General features: G+C 36.3%; 1 protein-coding gene across 4 annotated transcripts in view; it reads left to right on the top strand.

Moving 5' to 3' along the window:
* Positions 1–20,809, top strand: part of DENND1A (DENN domain containing 1A) — a 460,146-nt gene that overhangs the window by 111,833 nt on the left and 327,504 nt on the right. For all 4 annotated transcript variants that reach the window (XM_080927212.1, XM_080927210.1, XM_080927211.1 and 1 more), the window contains exon 3: positions 5,961–6,004. In XM_080927212.1, the coding sequence (XP_080783338.1) occupies positions 5,961–6,004 (44 nt within the window). The remainder of the gene's footprint in view (positions 1–5,960; positions 6,005–20,809) is intronic.

Here is a 20,809-nt window from a genome sequence, read left to right as displayed (position 1 = left end):
CCGGTTCCCCACCCACACACCTCCCGGCCCTGATATTATTTCCTTATACTGGGACATCGAGTCTTGGCAGGATTCTTGAACATAAATTTTACTTCTAAACATGTTTAGAGAAAGAGTGAGTTGATCCTAAAAAGCGGTTACAATTTCTTGGACTATTTTCTTCGCCTATAGTTTTGGTGTATAAAATTGGAAAAATACCATTAGAGAAAGAACAGTAGAGTATATGATTACCCTGTTTGCAGCAGATTCCCATCTTCTCATCTGGAAAATTAAATCTGATTATAGCTTGGATTAGCATTTATGGTTGTAGGAGAGAAAGATAGTATCTTAAACTCCATGAAATCCAGCAATGAGATTATATGGCTGATAGTTTATGTTTAAACCCTGACTTTTAAAGGGCAGGCCTTTATGATTATAAGAATCAAAGGTGTTGAGTAGTTTGTCTTTTATTGCCTGAGACATCCTAGAGACAAAGATTGGACAGTTCAGTAGGCATTAAGTCTAAGTTTTTCTGCCTTGATCCCTAATATGTTAAAAGTGAAAGCAGTGTAGGATCAGAGGGAACTGAAACAGGAGCAGCTTCTTTTAGAGCCTCCAGAGAGCCCAGTTATGGAAGTTGATAACATTTAGTTAGTTGTTATACATTTCATACAAAATATGTCAGCATACTTTTCAAAAATCAATTAGAAATATACCATGCTTTCTTCAGATGTAGTTAGCCATGGGTGAGGTAGAGAGAACCAGAAATAATATGGAATAATCTGTGTGTGTGTGTGCTTATATACTAGTTACCAATGTGCAAATGAGACCTCACATATAACCACAGCACTTTTATTATTTATTTTGTATTTTTGTTGTTAAAACTCTGTCTACCAGGCTTTCTAGGAACTTTAAGCCTAAGGCAAATGCAAGGGTTTGGGAGCTTTATAAAATAATTTATAGCACCTTTCCAGTGAGTCTTGCCCAAATTCTTGTTCTATTAATTAAACATCCTGTGGCAATCTGGTATATGTTATTAAAGATTTAAAAGTATGTATAGTTGGAGACTAGAAAACATAGGTTGTTGAGAATGAAGAAGGCCAGTCTTTTCTTTCTGGAGCTCTCTGTTTCCAGCATAGCTATGTTTTCTGCTGGAGTGAAATTGTACTGCTGAGAGTCCCACACTATGACAGTTTTGTCTTGTGGCCTTTATGAAAAATGATATTATTGTGGAGACAGACTTGTAGTGATTATGCTGCTGCGAAAAGGCACTGTCCTTTATACTGCTGTGAGATGGAACCTTGTCAGGAGCCTCTTTTAGTTAAAAGATGTGTGGACTCTTTTTTTTTTTTTTAAATAGATACATAGATATAGATTTATTCTGTCAGTTGTTCCTCTCAAGAACTCTGAACAATGATGTGTAGACTTTTATCAGATGATCTGTGTCGTTGACAAGGTATTTTAAATACAGAAGTAAAAAAAATAATTGAAAAGTGTTTTTTTGCTGGGTATGGTAGTGTATGCCTTTAATCCCAGCATCCAGGAGGCAGAGGCAGGAGAATCTCTATGATTTTGAGGCCAACCTGGTCTACATTGTGAGTTCCAAGACAGTCAGGAAAACTGTCTCAAAACAACAATAACAAAAGAAAAGTGTTTACCTGCGAAGTAATATAATTGATACTTAAATTTGAATCAGAAGTTGCCAGGACAGGAGGTTAAAGAAAAGCGTTATGTTGTTATGTTTTCAATTTTCTGTTTGAGAGACAGTTAGTTCTCAGGGAAAAGGCTGACATATACTTTCTACTGTTCTTATGGCCACCTGCATCAGCACACTGTTTGCTTGTGCTCTTTCGTGGTGTTACTCAGACCTGAAGATTTTCTCATGAAGGGTTAGCTGGTTGGTGACTCTGCACTTGGTGCTTTGTTTCTGAGTGAAAAGGTGTTTTGGAACATTAGAGATTACAGCACTAGATGGTGGATAAAATATAGATATGTAAATATCAGACTGATGCTGTTTTCCAGTGTGCATTATTTTCCATATAAATATATAGAACATTTTATAAAATGTTCCCAGACCATTTAAAACTCAAAGAAATGCAGCTGACGCAATGAAATACATAGAGTTCTTGTAAAAACATACAGACATGCATGTGGATTGCTGCCAGACAGAAAATTTAAAGGCGGTTTGCTTAACTGCAGGGTGCTATGTTTTGTATGTGCCATGCTGAAAGTGTTAGTAAGGCGGGGGTTGTGTTTCTTGAGAAAAGCAGATTGTCTTTGGACCTTTGTAACTCACATGTTTCCAGTGTCAGTATTTTGGTGACATTATGGCATCCTGATCAACTCAATGTGAAAAAACATTGCAGCCTCTTGTGCAAAATAGATGTTTTAAGACAAATAAATTGTTTGCAGTCTCTGTCTTAAGTTTTACCAAATGGCTTTCATAGTTTTATCAGCTGTCACACTGGATCTTTGAACTAATTAAATGAAACATTATAGATTGGACTTTGGTATTAAAAAGCAATGGCTTTAAAAAAAGTATTGTTTTAGAGAATGTTAAGGACCCATGAAGTTTGCTTTCTGTAAACCTCTGGGGCCTTAAAGAAAACTAAACAAAAGTCTTATGCTTGAATTGTAGTAAATAATAGTGGGTGTATTGTCCTGGAACATTGTTCTGTTATAATCTGGGACTCTCACTTTAGGGATGGCCCTGGAGCAGATGCTGCCAACTGTTGAAGCAGTGTTTGCTGTAATGTGCTTGGGACGGCCTTCTTACTGGCTGCCTTGGCCTTCTTCACTTTTAGTGTGTTAAACTGTTCCATCTATATTCTTTTCTTGATTCTAGTCTAATATATACATATATAAATTATATATATATATAATTTAAAATATCAATTTAAACTAATATGTTTCTTATTAATATTGTTATCACTATAGGTTTAAAAAAGAGATTTAAGGACTTTGTCTAACATATAAATAAGAAAGTTTGAAGAATATACCATTGTTTCTGCTGATATTATAATCCCCAAGAAGTATAACTACTTCAAGAAAGAAGGCATGCTAGTAAAGATCCAATGTGCAGTTATATGAATGAATTTTTCTGGTTGAAGAATTACATTAACCACATGGCATTTGGGAGAAAAGGAGCAAGTTGTGGGTGACTCTGGCTTTCTACCCTCTGGTTGGCTGTGTCTCTCAGTGACACAGAACTGCTGCTTTTGAGTTTGTTTCTAGACTAAAACATCAGACAGTTTTGATTGTTTCAGTGATGATAGTCACTGTGCTGCTGCTGCTGCTGCTGCTGCTCCTCCTCCTCCTCCTCCTCCTCTTCCTTCTCTTCCTTCTTTTAAATCTCAGCCACCCACCAGGTCTCTTGGGCTGTCTAACACATCTTGCTGCTAACTTTTTTTGTTAGACCCCACACAGTTTGAACATGTATGGATCTGAAATACTCCGACATCAGATGTTGGGATTTTAGGTAAAGAATGTTCAGCCCATAGAGTCAATACAAATATTCCAGAAATATGAAAACCTAAAAATATTTAAGACTCTGGTCCCAAGCATTTTGGATAAGAGATACTAAATCTAGACTTTACTGCTAACTTAGCCAGTGCCCTCTGGCCTCATATCTCAAGAGAGTAGAATTCTGTGTAAGTCAAGTCCACAGGCCAAAGACAGGCATTGCTTTTGCTACCTGGCTCAGGAGGGGAGCCCCCAGTGGTGCTGCAGGGAATATTACTCTAAAACTCTCCAGCTCACAACCTAGACACCATTAGTCTTAGTTGATGGCCAAGGTAAAGAGGTGATTTTCACTTGTCTTTTTATAAATTTCATTTTTATTCTTTTATTTTTGAGATTATAATTTCATTATATCATTTCCTCATTCTCTTTCATTTCTCCAAACCCTCCTATATACTTTTCCTTGCTTTCTTTCAAGTTCATGGACTCTTTTCATTAACTTGTTATATGTGTATACATATACACACACATTTTATATATATATATATATATATATATATATATATATATATATATATAGGTATAGGTATAGGTATAGGTATAGGTATAGGTATAGGTATATATTCCTAAATATAACCTGCTCAGTCTTTATAATGTTACTTGTATATATATGTTTTCAGGACTTAGCATTGGATAACCAGTAGGTGTACTCTTCCCTGTGGAAGATTTTCTCTCACTCCCAGTATTTCTTAGTTGTGTGCAATTCTTTGGGTAGAGTTGAGGCCTTGTGGTCTTTTTTCCATTCACCTTTGCATGCCTGTTGGTTGTTGTACAGGTTTGGCTCATGTTTAGGCAGTCATGTTGGTGAGACTTTATGGGTGCAGCTTCTAGGGTTAGTAGTAGACACAGTCTCACAGCAAACTCCCTGATTCTTTGGCTCTTATAATCTTTCAGCCCACTGTTCTGCAGTGTTCTCTGAGCTTAATGTGTGGGAGTTGTCTCTGTTTGGATTGGGATTCAAATTCTGCATTTTGATTGGTCATGGTTTTCTGTAATAGTAGCCATTCATCACGAAGCTAAGTAGAACACACCCAAAGAGGCCAAAAATGGTCTGCATTATATACTACTACCTATGTGGGGAACAATACTTTTGGTATGTGTATTTCTGTTCTTTGGGGGCAATCCTAGACTTAAAAAATCTAATAGCTTTTATGATTTTTAAACATACTTCAAAAATTTTAAATTAAGTTTAGTTCACCCACCTATATTTGATCTTTCTTGAAGAATTGTGATTTGAAAGATTTGAACTTTTGAAAGGATTCATGTTCACAGGGAAGTCAATTAGCATTTCAGTGTATCTTTTAAAGACACAAATGAAAAAACAAGCAGTGTGTACTGTGAGATTATTGTTAGATGGGAGATCGCTAAACATTGCCTTTTGTATTGATAGATGATTTCCAAAACATATACACTATTCTGTCTATCCCCATCCCCTTGCAGCATATCTCTGAGGAGCCACATCTTTTGTTTTTAAATTATGTGTTTAATACACACACACACACACACACACACACACACTGTAGCTGCCTTCAGACATATCAAAAGTGACCATCAGAGGATCCCATTGCAGATGGTTGTGAGTTATTATGTGAATGTTGGGAACTGAACTCTGGAAGAGCAGTCAGTATTCTTAACTGCTGAGCCATCTCTCCAGCCCCCAAATCTTTTTCTTGCTGAAAAGCTTACATGCTTTCCTAATAGGTTGTAGTTGGAATGCTATTAGCTTTTACACAGGACATGCCTGTGTTGATTTAACGGACTTAGCATTGTCTTATAGTTACAACTTAAGAATGAAGCGACTCATTTAGTAACTCAGAGGTGGTCAGAAGAGATATTTTCTCCTTTATATTTTTATACTTTCTACCTAAGCCTAATTACGTCACTTCTTATAATATTTGATTTTATACTGACAGGCCAGAAGTGCTGCTTTTGTTTTGAAGGAAACTTCCCTAGTTGTGTCTTTGTTTTCATAAGCACTTGGGGAGGGATATGTTTTATTTTCCAAAGTGCTGACTTTTACATTTGTTCCTTGAAAGAATTCTTCCCTTGCTGTCCTTTTCTCCCAAGTCTGTGTCTGGTACTTAAGGTTTATCAGGCCAACATCTGTAACGATGAAAAGAAGGCTGCTGATTAGAGAAGAAAAGTCAAGCAGGTTTAAGACTCATTTTCTTTGGAAAAAATATTGAGGGCAATTTGCAGCTGGCAAGATTTTCACATTAGGTAATAGTCTAAAGTTAACAGAAGCATCAGGCCTTTAAAATTTTTCTTTTTTGTATTTCTGGAGGAGGGCAATGGGAGTGCCTTGCTGAGGCCTTCCTGTGCTCATCAACATAGCAGCCTCAGCTGCCCCCCTTGGATCCCCTGCCAGGGCTGCTATCATCTTCTGATCAAATATTAATGTGTGATCCTCTGCTTGCTCACTAATCCAAAGCCAATTAATATTATCTGTCAATTATTTACAGATCCTGAGGTGCAGAGGCAATTCCCGGAGGACTACAGTGACCAGGTTTGGAATGCGTAATTAATTTTTTACATGACAAAATTTATTTCAGAGTTGTTCAACATATTATTACTGTTCTTTTTAACTGAAAGAGATAAATGAAGTTTTAGAAAGGAATAGAAATGATAATTAGGAACCAAAGACAAAAAGTAAAGCACAGTGAAGTGGGATTGAAAGTATTAATGCTAGATTTGGGGTGTTTCCTTCAGAGGGCTCTGTCTAGCAACTAAACCAGAGATACCATCTTAGGTGTGTTGCTGCATATGGGTTAGTGGGAAATTCTTTCAGAGCTTCCTGAAAGCTGAAGTGGTTTTTTTTGTTGTTGTTGTTTTTGTTTTGAAGTATGCTATTTAAGTAGACAAGCAGTATAACCAAAAAGGGAGGGAGGTTTTTAACGATGTGCAATAGAGGTGACACTGTCTGTCGTCATAAGAAGGTGCTTGTAGGGAGAAAGTAGTGCTGCCCATGAGAGGGAATATTGATGCTACACAGGTAGTTCCTTCACTTTTTAAAGTTACAGCACTTTGCCAACAGTCTCATGTCTCTCTTCTTTTTATAACTGGTTCCAGGTTATACATTGATTCTCAATTTTCTACCCCAAGGAATACGGAAGGCACTTTGTAGCTTTATTTGGCTCATTGCATTTTTAGTTCAAATTTGCAATTTGACATACTTTTTAAATATTAAAAAAGGCATCATTAACAACAATGCTATTACACTTCATCTTTGACAACTTTATCAGAGCTTTCACACAAGGAATATTGTGTACAAAGCTTGTTCCTGATGCATTCATTCATGGTTTTCTTTTCCAAGTCATTGAGTGAGGGTAAATATCATGGGAAAGAACCATTCAGGGCATCTTTGTATTGTGGCCTCTCATAGAGAGAGCAAGGTGTATTCCAGTCTTTTTGAAAATGGTAACAGTGTGACCAGGCATATAAGCTATTCAATGGTGTATTTTATAATAAGGCTTTGGGAGATAAGAATTTAGGAGAGTCCTTCTGGTTTGCTTTTGTCTGACCTTAAGATTAAAATAAAATTTAAAAATAAATTAAAATCTTACCTCACCTCTTCGTCATCTGGTAAAGTTTTTAATCATGCTTTAAGTTGCTATTAGATTAAGTTCTTTTAGTTAAAAAATATAATCTAAAGATTATAGGACTTTAATAAAATCCTATTAAGTAATTATAGGATGAAAAACTATTGTTTGTAATTCACTGATAGTCATAACTCTTAAGGAAATGATTGTTCTTATATATTTTAAGTAGGTAAATAACCTTTGTGATTCCTGATCTGCATTATTCAGGGAGAGACTTAGAACAATATGGGTACCATCTCCATCTGGTCCTTTAAAGAGTTTCTTACTGCTTCTGAAAGAAGTTGAGTGACAAGAGTTTTTTCAAGTATATAACTTTAGAAATTGCGTAGGTAATACGTTTGTAACAAAACTCTAGAAAGTAGAGGTCAAGCAAAAGTAAAGCCTAAGAAGCACAAAGATAATTCAAACCATTCCAGTATTTTACTGCTCAGAAGAAACTACTGGAACAATCAGGAGTTTTAGCATTGTGTTCATTCTCCTAAGTACATGTGTGTATTCCCCATGTGTTTGAGGAGGCTGTGTGTATGCTATACATGCATATGAGTATCCACAGAAAAATTCTGTTTTCTGCACTGGCATTGCTTGTGGAGTCCAGTTGACTAATGTGATGTTAACTGTATAGTAAATTTAGTCCTTTTCCCTTGCCAATAGTTGGCCTTACACACACTTCCTGTATGATTAAAATTAAAGTAAGTATGTATGGCATAATGGCTGTGGTTATCTTTAAAGGTGTTCACAGGATAGACATGTCTGGCTCCTTTGTTTGGTGGAGTGACACAATGTTGGATCTGAAACCCAGATATGTGGGTTAAGGGAAACCTATAAGAATGTGCACAACATAGTCTTATTTAGCATCTTCTCAAACTTTTAAGATATATACTTTCTCTTCTTGTCTCCAAACAACTCAGGAAATGAGACATTTCTACTTGGTTTTTGAAGCTATTATTTTCAACTTCCCAAAAATGTACTTGAGGAATTATATATACTGTGGAAGAGAATGAAGAATGCTTATTTTTATTTGCCTTTAAAAATCATTACATTCTAAATTCATAGGCTTTGTTCACATTATCATTTGTTTGAGCAAACCAAATTATGTCTCTCCGGTATACTATTCAAATTATCTGTCTCTCCCATATACCATTATAAAAGATTCTTGGAAATATTTCTATTATGTGTAAACTTTAACTACAGCAATTCAGATATTAAAACATTTATGTTATAGTCCTTAAGGAATATTTAAGACAATTCTCCATCCAATATAGTGCTTATTACTGTGTGGGTGGATGTGAAAACTCTGGTTCCCTCATCCCCGTACCCTCTCCCTCCTGTATCCTCTTCTCATTCGCCTAAACTACCATAGCTTGTTTTTACATATAGTGTATTTTCCATGTTCCCTCACACTTGATCAGAGACGCTGGCTGATGCTAGATGTTTTATTCTGTGTGTTCTTTGTACCTTACAGTAAAAGAATCTGTCACAAATTATTGTGCCTCACTGCTTTAGAAACTGAGAAAAAAGGGAGGTTAGATTGACATCTGTGACTGAATAATGATGACCAGCCTTTTGGCTCTCCTTGAGCCACAAAGCTAGCACTGCCTTTAGAGTGGAAAAAGAAGTAAGAAGAAAGGGGAGGGATAAAAGAGAGTTACAAATCTGTGGTCTCAGAGATGTATTACTGTTGGGCCAGTTGTCTGCATGGCATGATAATCCATTTTGATCTTCTCTGTCTTAATTGTCTGCTAAAGACAAATGGGCAGTAAAAGTTCATCAGTTTCATCTTTTTGCTTCTCGTTTAGAAGCAGAATAAATGATCCATCACTATAGAGGAAGCCTTTCTTTCTGTCACGGAAGTAATGCAGACCCAACACGTTTTATTAAAATGTTTTCCCCTCATTATTTCAGTCCTCTCAGCTCTGATAGATCTTACTGTTTCATAAAAAATGTAATCTGAAATGTAAATAAGGGTCTTGATACAGAAAGAAGAAGTAATGAGCAGCCTGAGCCACAGTGTAGGGCTCTTGATTATAATTACTGACAAAGTGATCTCTCTGTGCCCCATTTTTTTCCTTCTTTAACTTGTCTGTGACACAGTCAGACCACAATGACATGTATAGTTTAAAACCATTAAATCACTGTACCACTCAATATTTCACTAAAAATCTAGTAAGCCTGCTATTTTTAAGCCTGAGAATCAAGGCTTTGTTAATTCCTGGAAGATGTACAATGCCTATATGTTTTAAAAGAGCAAAACAAACAACAAAAATGGGATAAGCAAGGGCTTTTTAGAGTTTATGTTACTCACTCTTTTGTTTAAGCTTAATAGTTTAAATACTAAAATATCAACAGTGGTAGGGTTCTGACTTAAAAAAGGATCTTATACTTTTGAAAATAATTCCTTCCAACAGCTTATTGTGAGATGAAAAACTTATCTCTCTCATAAATATATAATAAAAAAAGGCAAATTTTAAAGTGTTATGGTTATGAAATTGAGGATGGATTTGGGCTTACTTTGGGTATGAGGAAAGTTTATTCTTTTCAGCCTCCAACTATAAGCAGTATAATGTAGCCCTCTCAGTTCTCAGAGATAGCATGCCAGTCAGACTCAGGATATAAGAAAAGCTAGGAGCATTTTTTGAATCATGAATAAAACTATAGTTCTATCGTCAACCAGGTGCATTTTTTATTTTTGACATTTTGTTTACTCTGTTCATTTCTAATTATGGAAAGAATTGATAAAACTTTATTGTGTTAGCACCATTTTAATGAATACTAATTGAATTAAGAGTAAGACAGTAGTTAAATTTACATTTTTGCAAATGGTTGCTACTTACCTCAAAAGCCCAATATTGGACTCAAAACAGTACGTATTCTTTCAGATTAAAATTTGGTAATAGTTATTGATGTATGGTATAAGATATTATGAAATAATGATAAAGTAACCTATCTGATACTTCCATAAGTAGCATTGTAGTATATCAAGCGAAACAGGCATTACAAATGATTTTAAGGCATACTAGTCATAATATGATTCTTATCATCAAACATACAATTACCTTTTTCTCACAATTTTGTGCTTTTTATAGCCCATTTGTTCTAACAGTGATGATTAGATTTGAGGATACCAGAAGTTTTTTTTCACCAAGTGCACATATAGATTTTGATGAAATAGTGTCAGAGTGCCCTGGAAAGAGGTGTCTGTGTACACCTGCCCACCCCTGAATCTACAGATTACCAATAGAGTCACAAGTAATTTTATTTTCTACTGGCACTGAAACACAGGTTATAATGAAACCAGTAATTTTTATGCATTTATAGAAACTGTAAAAAATTTATGGAAATCTTTATATAGAAACTAACAGTGTTTCTTGTACAACTGTGTGTAAGCAATGTAGAAATGATGCATTGGAGAAAATAAAAAGGTGCTCTTTCTTTTGTGGTTTCACATGGTCTATGTGATTTCAAAATTTCACAATTGACAAGCAAATTATAAAAAACAATACTAAAACCTACAAATGTATTGCATAATTTGGGCTAATTGTGATGGAAATTGTGATTTTAAAGTATCATCTAATTGCTTAAATATGGATTTTCATGTTTGTGTTGTAGATATACTCTAAAGAAAACATTTTCTAAGCTTCTAATTATCCACGGATAACCTTGGTAAATTGATTAGAAGATTCTGATTAGAGAGACAGTAGTGATAGTATTTAAATGAGCATTTCTACTTGCCTACTGATGATTGCTTCCTTCTTTTGATGAGGTCCAACATATGAATAGTTTCATGTTACTTTGTTTTGAATATTTATAGACAAAACAGAAAAAGCATTCTGTTGCAGAATTATTATATATTGACTGAATGAATAATCCCATTTAATATGAAAATTGTATATGTAATCTGCACTTCCTAAAATTTTTACTAAGAAGGTAGCCCTGTTTTACTTTATATAACACTGTAATTTTTACACAAAATACAAAACAAGGGACATTATTTGACTTTTCCTGTTATCAGGCAAGCAAGCATAGAGAAGAGGGCCGTCCTCTGTTATAGTCGTTAAGTAGAGGCTGAGGTTGGAACTGAGATCTGGACTTTGTGACTCACACAAAAGAAGGAATTAGACTTGGGGATATCCCATTTCTCTGGAAACCTCAGAGCTCTCTTGCTTTTGCAATTCTTCTTTAGCCTGGATGCTGTGAAGCTACTGATGCAGTCTATTCAGATTTGGTTCACTTCGAATTGTGAGTTTTGCGTGATCTTGGAAACTTATTATTTTTTTTAAAGCAGCACAAAATATTGCTTTTAATTAAGACATTTGAAAATAATATTAATTCTTGGTGATCTACTATTTTCTCTCCTGGGCCCTCTTGCAATCCTTTTGCCTTCCTGCTCACTTCTCTCCATGGCTTCCTTTTCAACGTTTGAAAAATTTTTTGTCTGTCCGCCTTTGACCCATATCTCACTGATTGGTCTTACACTTGTGTAAAGCAATATACCTGTCTGCCTTCCATATAGTTGGAAATGACAAGTGTTTATGGCTCTGGACACCACAGAATAGAATCTAGATTCATTTGCATTTCAGTCATAGGATTTGCTTAAGTTATAGTGAAGTAGATTAAGCTTTAAAAAATTTAATATCTCAGTCTTTTTTTTCAAGATTTATTTATTTTGTGTATGAGTACATTGTAGCTGTCCTCAGACACACCAGAAGAGTGCATCAGATCTCATTGCAGATGGTTGTGAGCCACCATGTGGTTGTTGGGAATTGAACTCAAGACCTCTGGAAGAGCAGTCAGTGCTCATAACTGCTGAGCCATCTCCCCAGCCCCCATATTGCTGTTTTTGATGGTAAAAACCAGTCTAAGAGAATAGGTTTTATTTGTACAGAGAGAGATTGGCAAATTTGTAGTTCATGGGCCAGAAAGAAAACAGCAGTAGACCATTACTCTGGTCATTAGTAGGCTGTAGAAGTAACTTATGGCTAGAGTGCATTGATACTCTTGGAATTGTGGCTTGGTCAAAATCTCTGATGTTGGGAATGTTTCGTGATGGTGCCATAGATGACAGGAGAATCATCAAGAGTGGCACTGAGAAGCTCAAGTGGAAAATCTTAGAGAGCTATCCTTCAGACCCATGTTACATATATATGTGCTTTCTAAGATTGGCTGTTGACTTATGGGGCTTTTAACTAAATATCCCAATCACTTTTCAGACCTATATCTACATCTATATCAGCTGTTATCTGTCTGTATGTATGCCTGCCTGTCTGTCTGTCATCCATCCATCCATCCATCCATCCATCCATCCAACCATTCAACCACCCATCCATCATTTATTTATCCATCTATCCAACCAACCACCCATCCATCATCCTTCCATCCATCTATCCATTCAACCATCCATCCATCCATCCATCCATCCATCCATCCATTCATCCATGTGGTTTCTTAGAGTAGGGTAGGGTAGCCCTGGCTGCCCTGGAGCTCACTTGCTGGGGATTAAAGGAATACATGACCATACCCAACTTTATACTCTTATAGGTAGTTAGAATATTTTGTGAAAATTGAAGTACTATTTTCACCATTAAGACTTTAGTTAGATGAAATGCAACACTAATTAAGCTTCAGATATTGTCATAGATTCTAAGACCCCAGGTGTAACTATACAAAGGAAATATGAGTTGAGATGATGAAGATGAAAATGGAGGAAGAAAACACAACAGTGACAACTATCACAGCACAAAACCAGTTGGATAGATGGATAGATTGAATGAATGAATGAAAGAAAGAAAATATTAAGTAATTTTGTATTCTGCCATTGTAGGTGGAGTTGTAATTTTTGTATGCACAAATATAAATTTTCAATCCCTTCAACCTGAGAAGGGTTGTAAGTCCAATAGCTATGAAAGTGCCTTGCTGCAGTTTTCTTGGAGTAGGATATCAGTTCCTGTGCTTGCTTGTAGTGTGACTGTTTTAGTATATTGTATTACAGCTCTTGAAACAATTTATTGGCTTGAAGATGGACGCATGTATCCAGATCAAATATCTACTGGTCCGTATATGATTTATTCATTTAATTTTCTTTGTTGAGGCAGAATTTTGCCCTATAGTCGGGTTCTCTTTGAAGTGATTCCCTACCTCATGCTGGGATTATAGAGATGCCATAATGTCATCCTTACTTATGTATTGTTAACAGAGTGCTGTTTTGTTTTTATTCTCCCTCCCTCGCTCTGCCCCCAAAACCCATTAAAATGTAAGTTGGGGCTTGATGGTTAAAAGCATTGGTTATTCTTCTAGAGGACCCAGGTTCAATTACCAGCAAGTATATGGAAACTCACAGCTGTTTGGAACTCTAGTTCTAGGGGAGCCAATGTCACTTACTGGCTTCTGTAAAAATCAGGTACCCATATGGTACACAGACATAAATGTAGACAAAATATCCATACATATAAAATAATAAAAATAAAACCAACCTTTAAAAATTTAAGTGTTTGAGGGCACTAGGAGATGGTTGTCTTTATTTTTAGCAAGTCACCCAATAATATTAAAGTGAACTAAGTCTAGTTTTTAAATGAATTTTAAATTAAATAACTAAATTACATATATTTATTTGTTTTGGGTATGTGCTTATGTGGGAAGGCTAGAAGACAACTCATGGGAATCATTTCTATCCACTACAGTGTGGGTTCTGTAGATGGAACATAGGTTGGCAGGCTTGACAGCAAGTGTCTTTATTGGCTGCAACAATTCCCTGGAAATGCTTTTGAGGGTTGTTTGTCTTGCTTTTCATTGAATGTCATTGTTCTTATTGCCCTTTGTGTAGGCACCTGTAAGTCTTGTTCATCTTCATCCCTAAACTGCTCTATTTCTTTTTGCATTGATATGCTCAACTTTCCCCTCCCCACATGTGTATTCTTTCTAATGGCCAGCAACCCAGTGACCCCCAAAGTCACTAGCTTCTCTAACAGTGGTTCTCAACCTGTGGATCATGACCATTGGAGCTGAAAGACCCTTTTCCCATGGGTACCTAAGTCCATGGGAAAATGCATATGTTTACATTACAATTTATAATAGTAGCAAAATTATATTTACGATGTAGCAATCAAAATAATTTTATTGTTAGACCTTACCACAACATGAGGAACTACAGTTGTATTAAAGGGTTGCATTAAGAAGGTTAAGAACCATTCACTGATCTATAAGATGGCTAGAGACAGTGTTCTAAAACCTAAGTCATATCACATCACTGCTCTGTGGGTAAAATTTTATTTTCTCCCTACTATTTGTCTGTCTGTTTTGTGTTACCATCTCACTGTGTACCTAGGCTAGCCTTGAACTTGTGATCCTCTACCTTTGAGTTCTGGGATTATAAGCTTGTGGTTTCATTTCCAGATTCTGTAGTTAGACTTCTTGGTGGTGGTTGCTGATACTTTAGTAGGTGGCCAAATTTCTAGGCTTGAAGACTAGTCACAATTTGACCTCTATTCAACTTCAGTACCTGTCTTCTGTTGTTATGGCTAATGATACAGATGTATACTTGGATCATTTCATATCATGCTTTGTTCGTTTTCTATCATTTCTGTCTAAACTTTTCATGGTTGGAATATTTTCCTCCTTTTGTTCTCTCTCTCCCACACCAGCACACTTCCGCTCAGTTTTTGTCACGTTGCTTGAAAAACTTGTCCTGACTGAACTATTAAATCCAGCTTCAGCTTGGAGAACACTTGGAACATACTCCTTACATTTTATTGTCTATGTGTCTATCCCTTTTGTCAGTCTAGATTTCTAGGCATAGAAATGGCTTTGGCCAGTGTTAGACTGCAGAGGGGCTTGGCGAATAGTATCACCTGTGTGAGTGCTGAACCATGAGAGTGGTAATTAAGAGCATGCACATTGGATGCAGGCTATTTGAGGTTAAATCTCAGCTCTGCCATTTACACATTGAGATTTCACTTCCTCCCTTGTAAACTAGAGATTGGCACAGTAAAGGTCTTACAGGATTGGGTCCCAATTAAGTGAATAAAAGTTCATGAAGTGGAAACAAACCCAGAAAACAACCTGGTGTGTAATTGTAACCAGCAACTGCAGTTTCTCTATTGTTATTAGAAGTAGATTTAAGGTAGCAAGCTAATGTTTCCTGATGCTTTTATCAATTGTTGAAGCTGAGTATAATAAATAACCATATTTGGAAGGATCTTGAAAAGTCCTTAATGAGCCTAGACTGTTCAGAATGAATTTTGAAGTCATAAAGGAGATCACAAGTTATTCACCAAGGAAAGAAGGAATGTGGAACCATCCTTGCATATTTATGAACTGAGGAACACTAAAAATGTAAAAGGTTTTAAAATGGTGACAAAGGGGTTTCAAGTACTCTAAACTTTTTATTATAGTTATAAAATCTATATGTCAAGACTCTGGTGCTGAAAACCTCAGAAATTTATTAATAGGTCCCACCATCCTTGTAAATGAGCCTTTTTGGTTGTGTATGGGCTTTGTATTACTAGGGTACCTTTCGTTTTGAAATGGTTATATGTAGCATGATAAAGATTCTTCTGGCTGTTATAATATCTAAATAACTTCATTCAGTCTCAAATTTCAAATGTGACATAATAATAAGTCCAGACTGTGGGCATGGGGCGGGAGTTGGTGAGTGCAAATGAAAGAAGTTTATAAAAATTTTTGAGATTGTTTCCTTTGTGTGTGTTTGTGGTGTTGAAAATGATACATAGGGTTGTCTTTGAAGAAAATTATATTTATCAAGGATTATTTATTGCCTATCAACCTTGGCAAGCATGAGATGTAATGTTTCACATTGCTTTTATCCATAAAATCTTCTTACATAGCTCACTTACCTAGCAAATACTGACTCATTTTTAGAGGTGGTGGCTTACAAGTCACCTCTTTTGTATCTCTAGAGTACTTTCCTTTTGCCATGGCCATATTTCTTTTACTTAAATAAAATCATTTTAAGTGCATGGATGTTTTACCCACATGCTGTGTACCATGTGTCTGGTGCCCACAAAGACCATTAAAAAGTGTTGGACTTCCTAAAACTGGAGTTACAGAAGGTTGTGAGCTACCATGTGGCTTCTTGGAGTTGAAAGATAGCCAATGCTCTTAATTGTTAAGACATTTCTCTATTCTTTACCTTGTTTGTATTTCTATCAGAAAACCCAAGACACTTAATACTTGCCTATGTAATTTCTTCCTCCAGGCAAGAGGCTAGGATTCTTGCCTGCTTTATGTTCATGGCTCTTGGACTGGGTCTTGGATGTGGTACTGTGCATGGATGTTAAGATACAAACTTTTTATCCATAATATTAAACAACTAAATAGCATTCACACTGTGACCTGTGAGTTCAGAATTTAAGCCAGACAGGATAAATTAAAAAAAAAAAAACAACGAAATCTTTATTTGTAAGACAAGGGAAATAAAACATAGAGAAGTATTTGATGTTCCATACGAAGTTGATGATACCTGAAATTGTATTTAAGTCCTAGAATGCAAAGAAATAATTTAGATGATGAGCCTGGAGTCAGGTGACTGAAAACTAAGTCTTCCAACATTCTTCTTCAGTTTCTCATCTCAATCAACTAGGTGAAACAGGCACTCTTTATCTTCCAGACAAGCTATTCTCTTTTTTAATGTGTTGGTATATCACAGCATCTAACCAAAGACTTGTAAGCGTCCTAGGCTACGTATTACAAGGAAACAGAGGGATGATAGAGGAGTAAGGTTTCTGCTTTCTAAGAGCCTTTAGCATAAATCTTTAATTCCACAGTTGCAACTAGAAAGTAAGGTAGGTGACAGGCTTTCACTTCAGCCAGCATAGTAGGCCACATCTGCAAGCTGTAGCTATGTATTTGAAACTATGGAGACAGAATGCTAATCAAATGAGGTATGAGATGCATAGTGTCTTCTGTTCCTCTGCCAATCTATATGAAGCTAGTTTTATTCATGCTTAAGGTCGAATTCATCTACAAGAGAATAACTTCTTTATGGGATTAGTAATAGACTCACTGAACATAGGTAGAACTTTTACTATAAGACTTGAGTCTTAGTTTCTTTTCTTAAACTTTTTATTAGATACTCTCTGTATTTACATTTGAAATGTTATCCCCTTTTCCCACTCCGCTCCCATTCCCCCATCTTAGTTTCTTTTTTATTGCCACTTACACACTCCCAAGAAAACAGATGACCACTGGCATGTGAGAAAAAAACATAGTTTAGATATGCTGGTTTCATACTCAGATAAAATTTATACTGTATACCAATATAGCCTTTGAAATTATGTAATTCATATTTGTAGACATAATAGTAAACAATAAAAAATACTAATACATTTATACTGGCTTGAATAGTCTTCTCCATTTCTTTCATTTTTGATGCCATGCATAAATCTTAACTTTTAACACTTGATTTTCTTGTAAATTCAAGTCTCTGGCTTGCCAGCTACTTTTACTGATTCTTATCAGAACTCAAGAAACAAGGAAGAACTTACAGAGAATAGTCTGAGTGCCTAAAGTCTGTACGGGCTGAGAATGGACCTGAAAGTCCTGTGCAGGTGGGATGCAAAAGACTCTACACTCTCCCGTGAGTTCCAGTCCATGAGTTCGAGGCCCACACTACCAGGACATAGGAACCCTTGTGCTGTAACCTCTGCCAGCCCATCCGTTTTTACCTGCCATTGCCTCTCTTCTTGCCAGGTGTCCTTAATGCTCATGTCTTGGGGTCTCTTGCTCAGTGGCCTTTGCTCCTGCTGCTGCTTCTGTCTCCCTCTTTCTTTCTCTTTTCCCCATTCTTGCCTTGAGAATTTCTGTTCACTCCTTAAGCTTGCCCCATGACCTTTATGTCTAAATTCAGATATTAAAATCAGAATATATGTAAACTCTGCTATTTTGTTTAGAGTGTTCCATTCTTTTCTCTCATAGTTCCTGTGCAGGTTCAATGATCCATCCATGCATTTATTTTATCAGCCTCTGTCTCTCCAGTTAGATCTTATACTCCATGTGGACAAGGTGTCCATGTCTTACATGGTCTGTCTCATTCCTGGTTTGTAGCACATTGTTTACTACTAAATAACCTCTTCAGCAACATGCTTAAGTGACACACTTAGCAAAATATTGCTATTTTTTCTAAGATGGTCTTAGTGTAGACTTCATTTTAGGGGCTGCTTTACCCTCTGCCATATTTTCAGATACTTAGAAAGGTTTCAAGGACCCAAAGGTGTTTCTTCACAAGTGATATTGAAACTCAATAGCCATGGTGAATGTTTGAATGTTAGTCACACACATGGATTATCTATTCCCAGAAAGACTCAGTGGTACTCTGAGAGCCTTTCTTGTTCAGATGGTCAGAGCTGTATATGTGGTGAGCCTGGATCTTTGACATGTTGAACTGGGGCCTAGAACTGGGAAGGTTGTCTAGAACAGTAGACTGAGTTGACTAATTTACCTATGGAAACTGTAGGTAGAGGAGGCTGCAAAGAGAAAAGAAAGTTGAAGTCTGGGCAATTGGATTAATTGGAAAGGGGTTCGAGAGGGGTCCAGGAAGGAGGCTGTCTGCTTTCTTCATCTAACAGAATGTTGGATGAGTAATGGTATAGGAGAGAGTGCTGAGTTAGGCATTAGGACCCGTCCCCAATGCTACTTTAGAAATTATTATAAACAAAATGAATCTTAAGTGAAAAGATGGTGACAAATTTAGAGAACATGGGATTATTTGGTTGCTTAGAAAAGATATGGACCTCACTTGGGGATTGTGAACAAAAGGTGGATGCTTTTGTGATAGGTCTAGCCACAAAACAGTTGTGAATGCTGGGTGTTGGAAAAAACTTTTACAGTTTTGTTGTATATTTTAAGAAGTTTTCTGTTTAAAAGGCTTGTAGTAGACATTTGGCTGTGTAGCAACAATCACATGTGATTGCTGGTTCACCATGGAACCAGTATGATTAACAATGTTCTTTTACCTTCTAGGAAAGTGCTTCTCAATTTTTTTTAATGCTGTGACCCTTTATTACAATTCTCATGTGTAGTAACTGTTCACTACAAAATGAATTCATTGCTATTTCATAACTATAATTTTGCTATTGTTTGAATCATAATGTATATCTGATATGCATTATATCTGATATGTGACCCCTGTGAAAGGGTCATTTGATCCCCAAAGGGGGTCATGACCCATAGGTTAAGAATCGTTGTCTTAGGGGTTTCTAGAGTTTGGGATACTTCTGAGTCTTTGTAACATTCCTCCTCTTCCTCCTCTTCCTCCCTTTATCTCTCTGTCTCTCCTTTTTCTTTCTTCATCCTCTTCTTGTTCTTCTTTTTCTTTATCTCTCTTCTCATTGTCCTCTTCAATTTTGTATGGCTGATATTTAGCTCAGATTTGCTCACTGCAGTCAGTTGGTCAGATTCTGACTAGAAAATTAACACTAGTGTTTTTGGCAATAGTATTTTTTTTAAGTGTGTGTGTGTGTGTGTGTGTGTGTGTGTGTGTGTGTGTGTGTGTGTGTAGATGATTACAATTTGAGACAGTGTCTCACTGTGTAGCTCAGTTTTTTGTCAAGTTCACAATCCTTCTGCCCCAGTTTCCTGAGTGCTAGGATTGGAAGTATGTGCTACCATGTCTGGCTGTGGTGAAGTATTGTTGCTTTTTTTTTTTTTTTTTTTGGTCAATTTCAAATTATTATTGTTTTCTTTTGACCTTTTTTCAGGGGTTTTAAAAGTTGACTCTGTGATAGAAAATGTAACTGGCTCTTTAGAGAAAAAGGGGTATGTTCTTAAACAGATCTTTAGGTTCTGAGTTGTCCAAGAGATGAAGCCTATGACAGTAAACTCCAGAATAGCTTCACTACTTTAGGGCTTCTCTTTGAAATAGTGACTTAATCTGCTGACTCCTGAGAACACATGGTGATGAGCTTAAGATTTGACTGACATTACATTAGAGAGGGAAAGGACTTACAAACATTATGGGTCACAGAAGAATTCTAGAAAATGTTCAAGTCTATGCTGGTCCAGTTGCTGCCCTTAGTTTATCTCAGGCAGCCAAGGTAATTGCTAGTTCATGTATATTGAAACTGGAGTAAAATAAAGCATATATATGAGGTTGAATTCTTTCCTTATATTTCGCTAGATTTCTGAAGAAGATTAAAAAAAAGAGTAAAATATTGAAACCTAGATTTTAGGAAGCCTCTTACAAGGTTTTCTTATTTTGCTAGTGTTTCACATCACCTGCCTTCTGTCTCGGTAACAGAATGCAATCAGTGTGACTATAAGTTTCCTCAGTTCTGACTCTTCCTTCTGTTTTTCACTGTAGGTTGTGAGAAATATTAGTTGTGAAATAGAGATGGCTCTGCAGTGGAACCCTGTTTAATGTATTTCTGAATAGTGCTCTTTCTAAGGCAGGTCTAATATTTACACTTTGATTCCTGTTTTCTGCTTGTAGTGTTTGTTGATGGTATCTATCATTCCCTGGCACAGGATAAATAAAGGCTGCTATTTCCTTTTTAATATTTTCAGCTATTATCCTCATGTTAGAGCTAATAAGTAGAGGTTAGGTGAATTACTAAACCATGATCCTGTCCATCAGAAGAAGCTAGGAGCCTTGATTAACATGCCTTGTTAACTGATAGGTTCAGTTCCATACTGGTAGTGCTAGAATAATTTGTATAAACCAAGCAGTACAGATTCCTTATTTTAGCACTAAGACTTACAAAGGC

The sequence above is a fragment of the Micromys minutus genome (genome assembly GCF_963924665.1).
Source record: "Micromys minutus genome assembly, chromosome: 13".
Lineage (NCBI taxonomy): Eukaryota > Metazoa > Chordata > Mammalia > Rodentia > Muridae > Micromys > Micromys minutus.
This window is presented reverse-complemented; position numbering and strand designations above follow the sequence as displayed.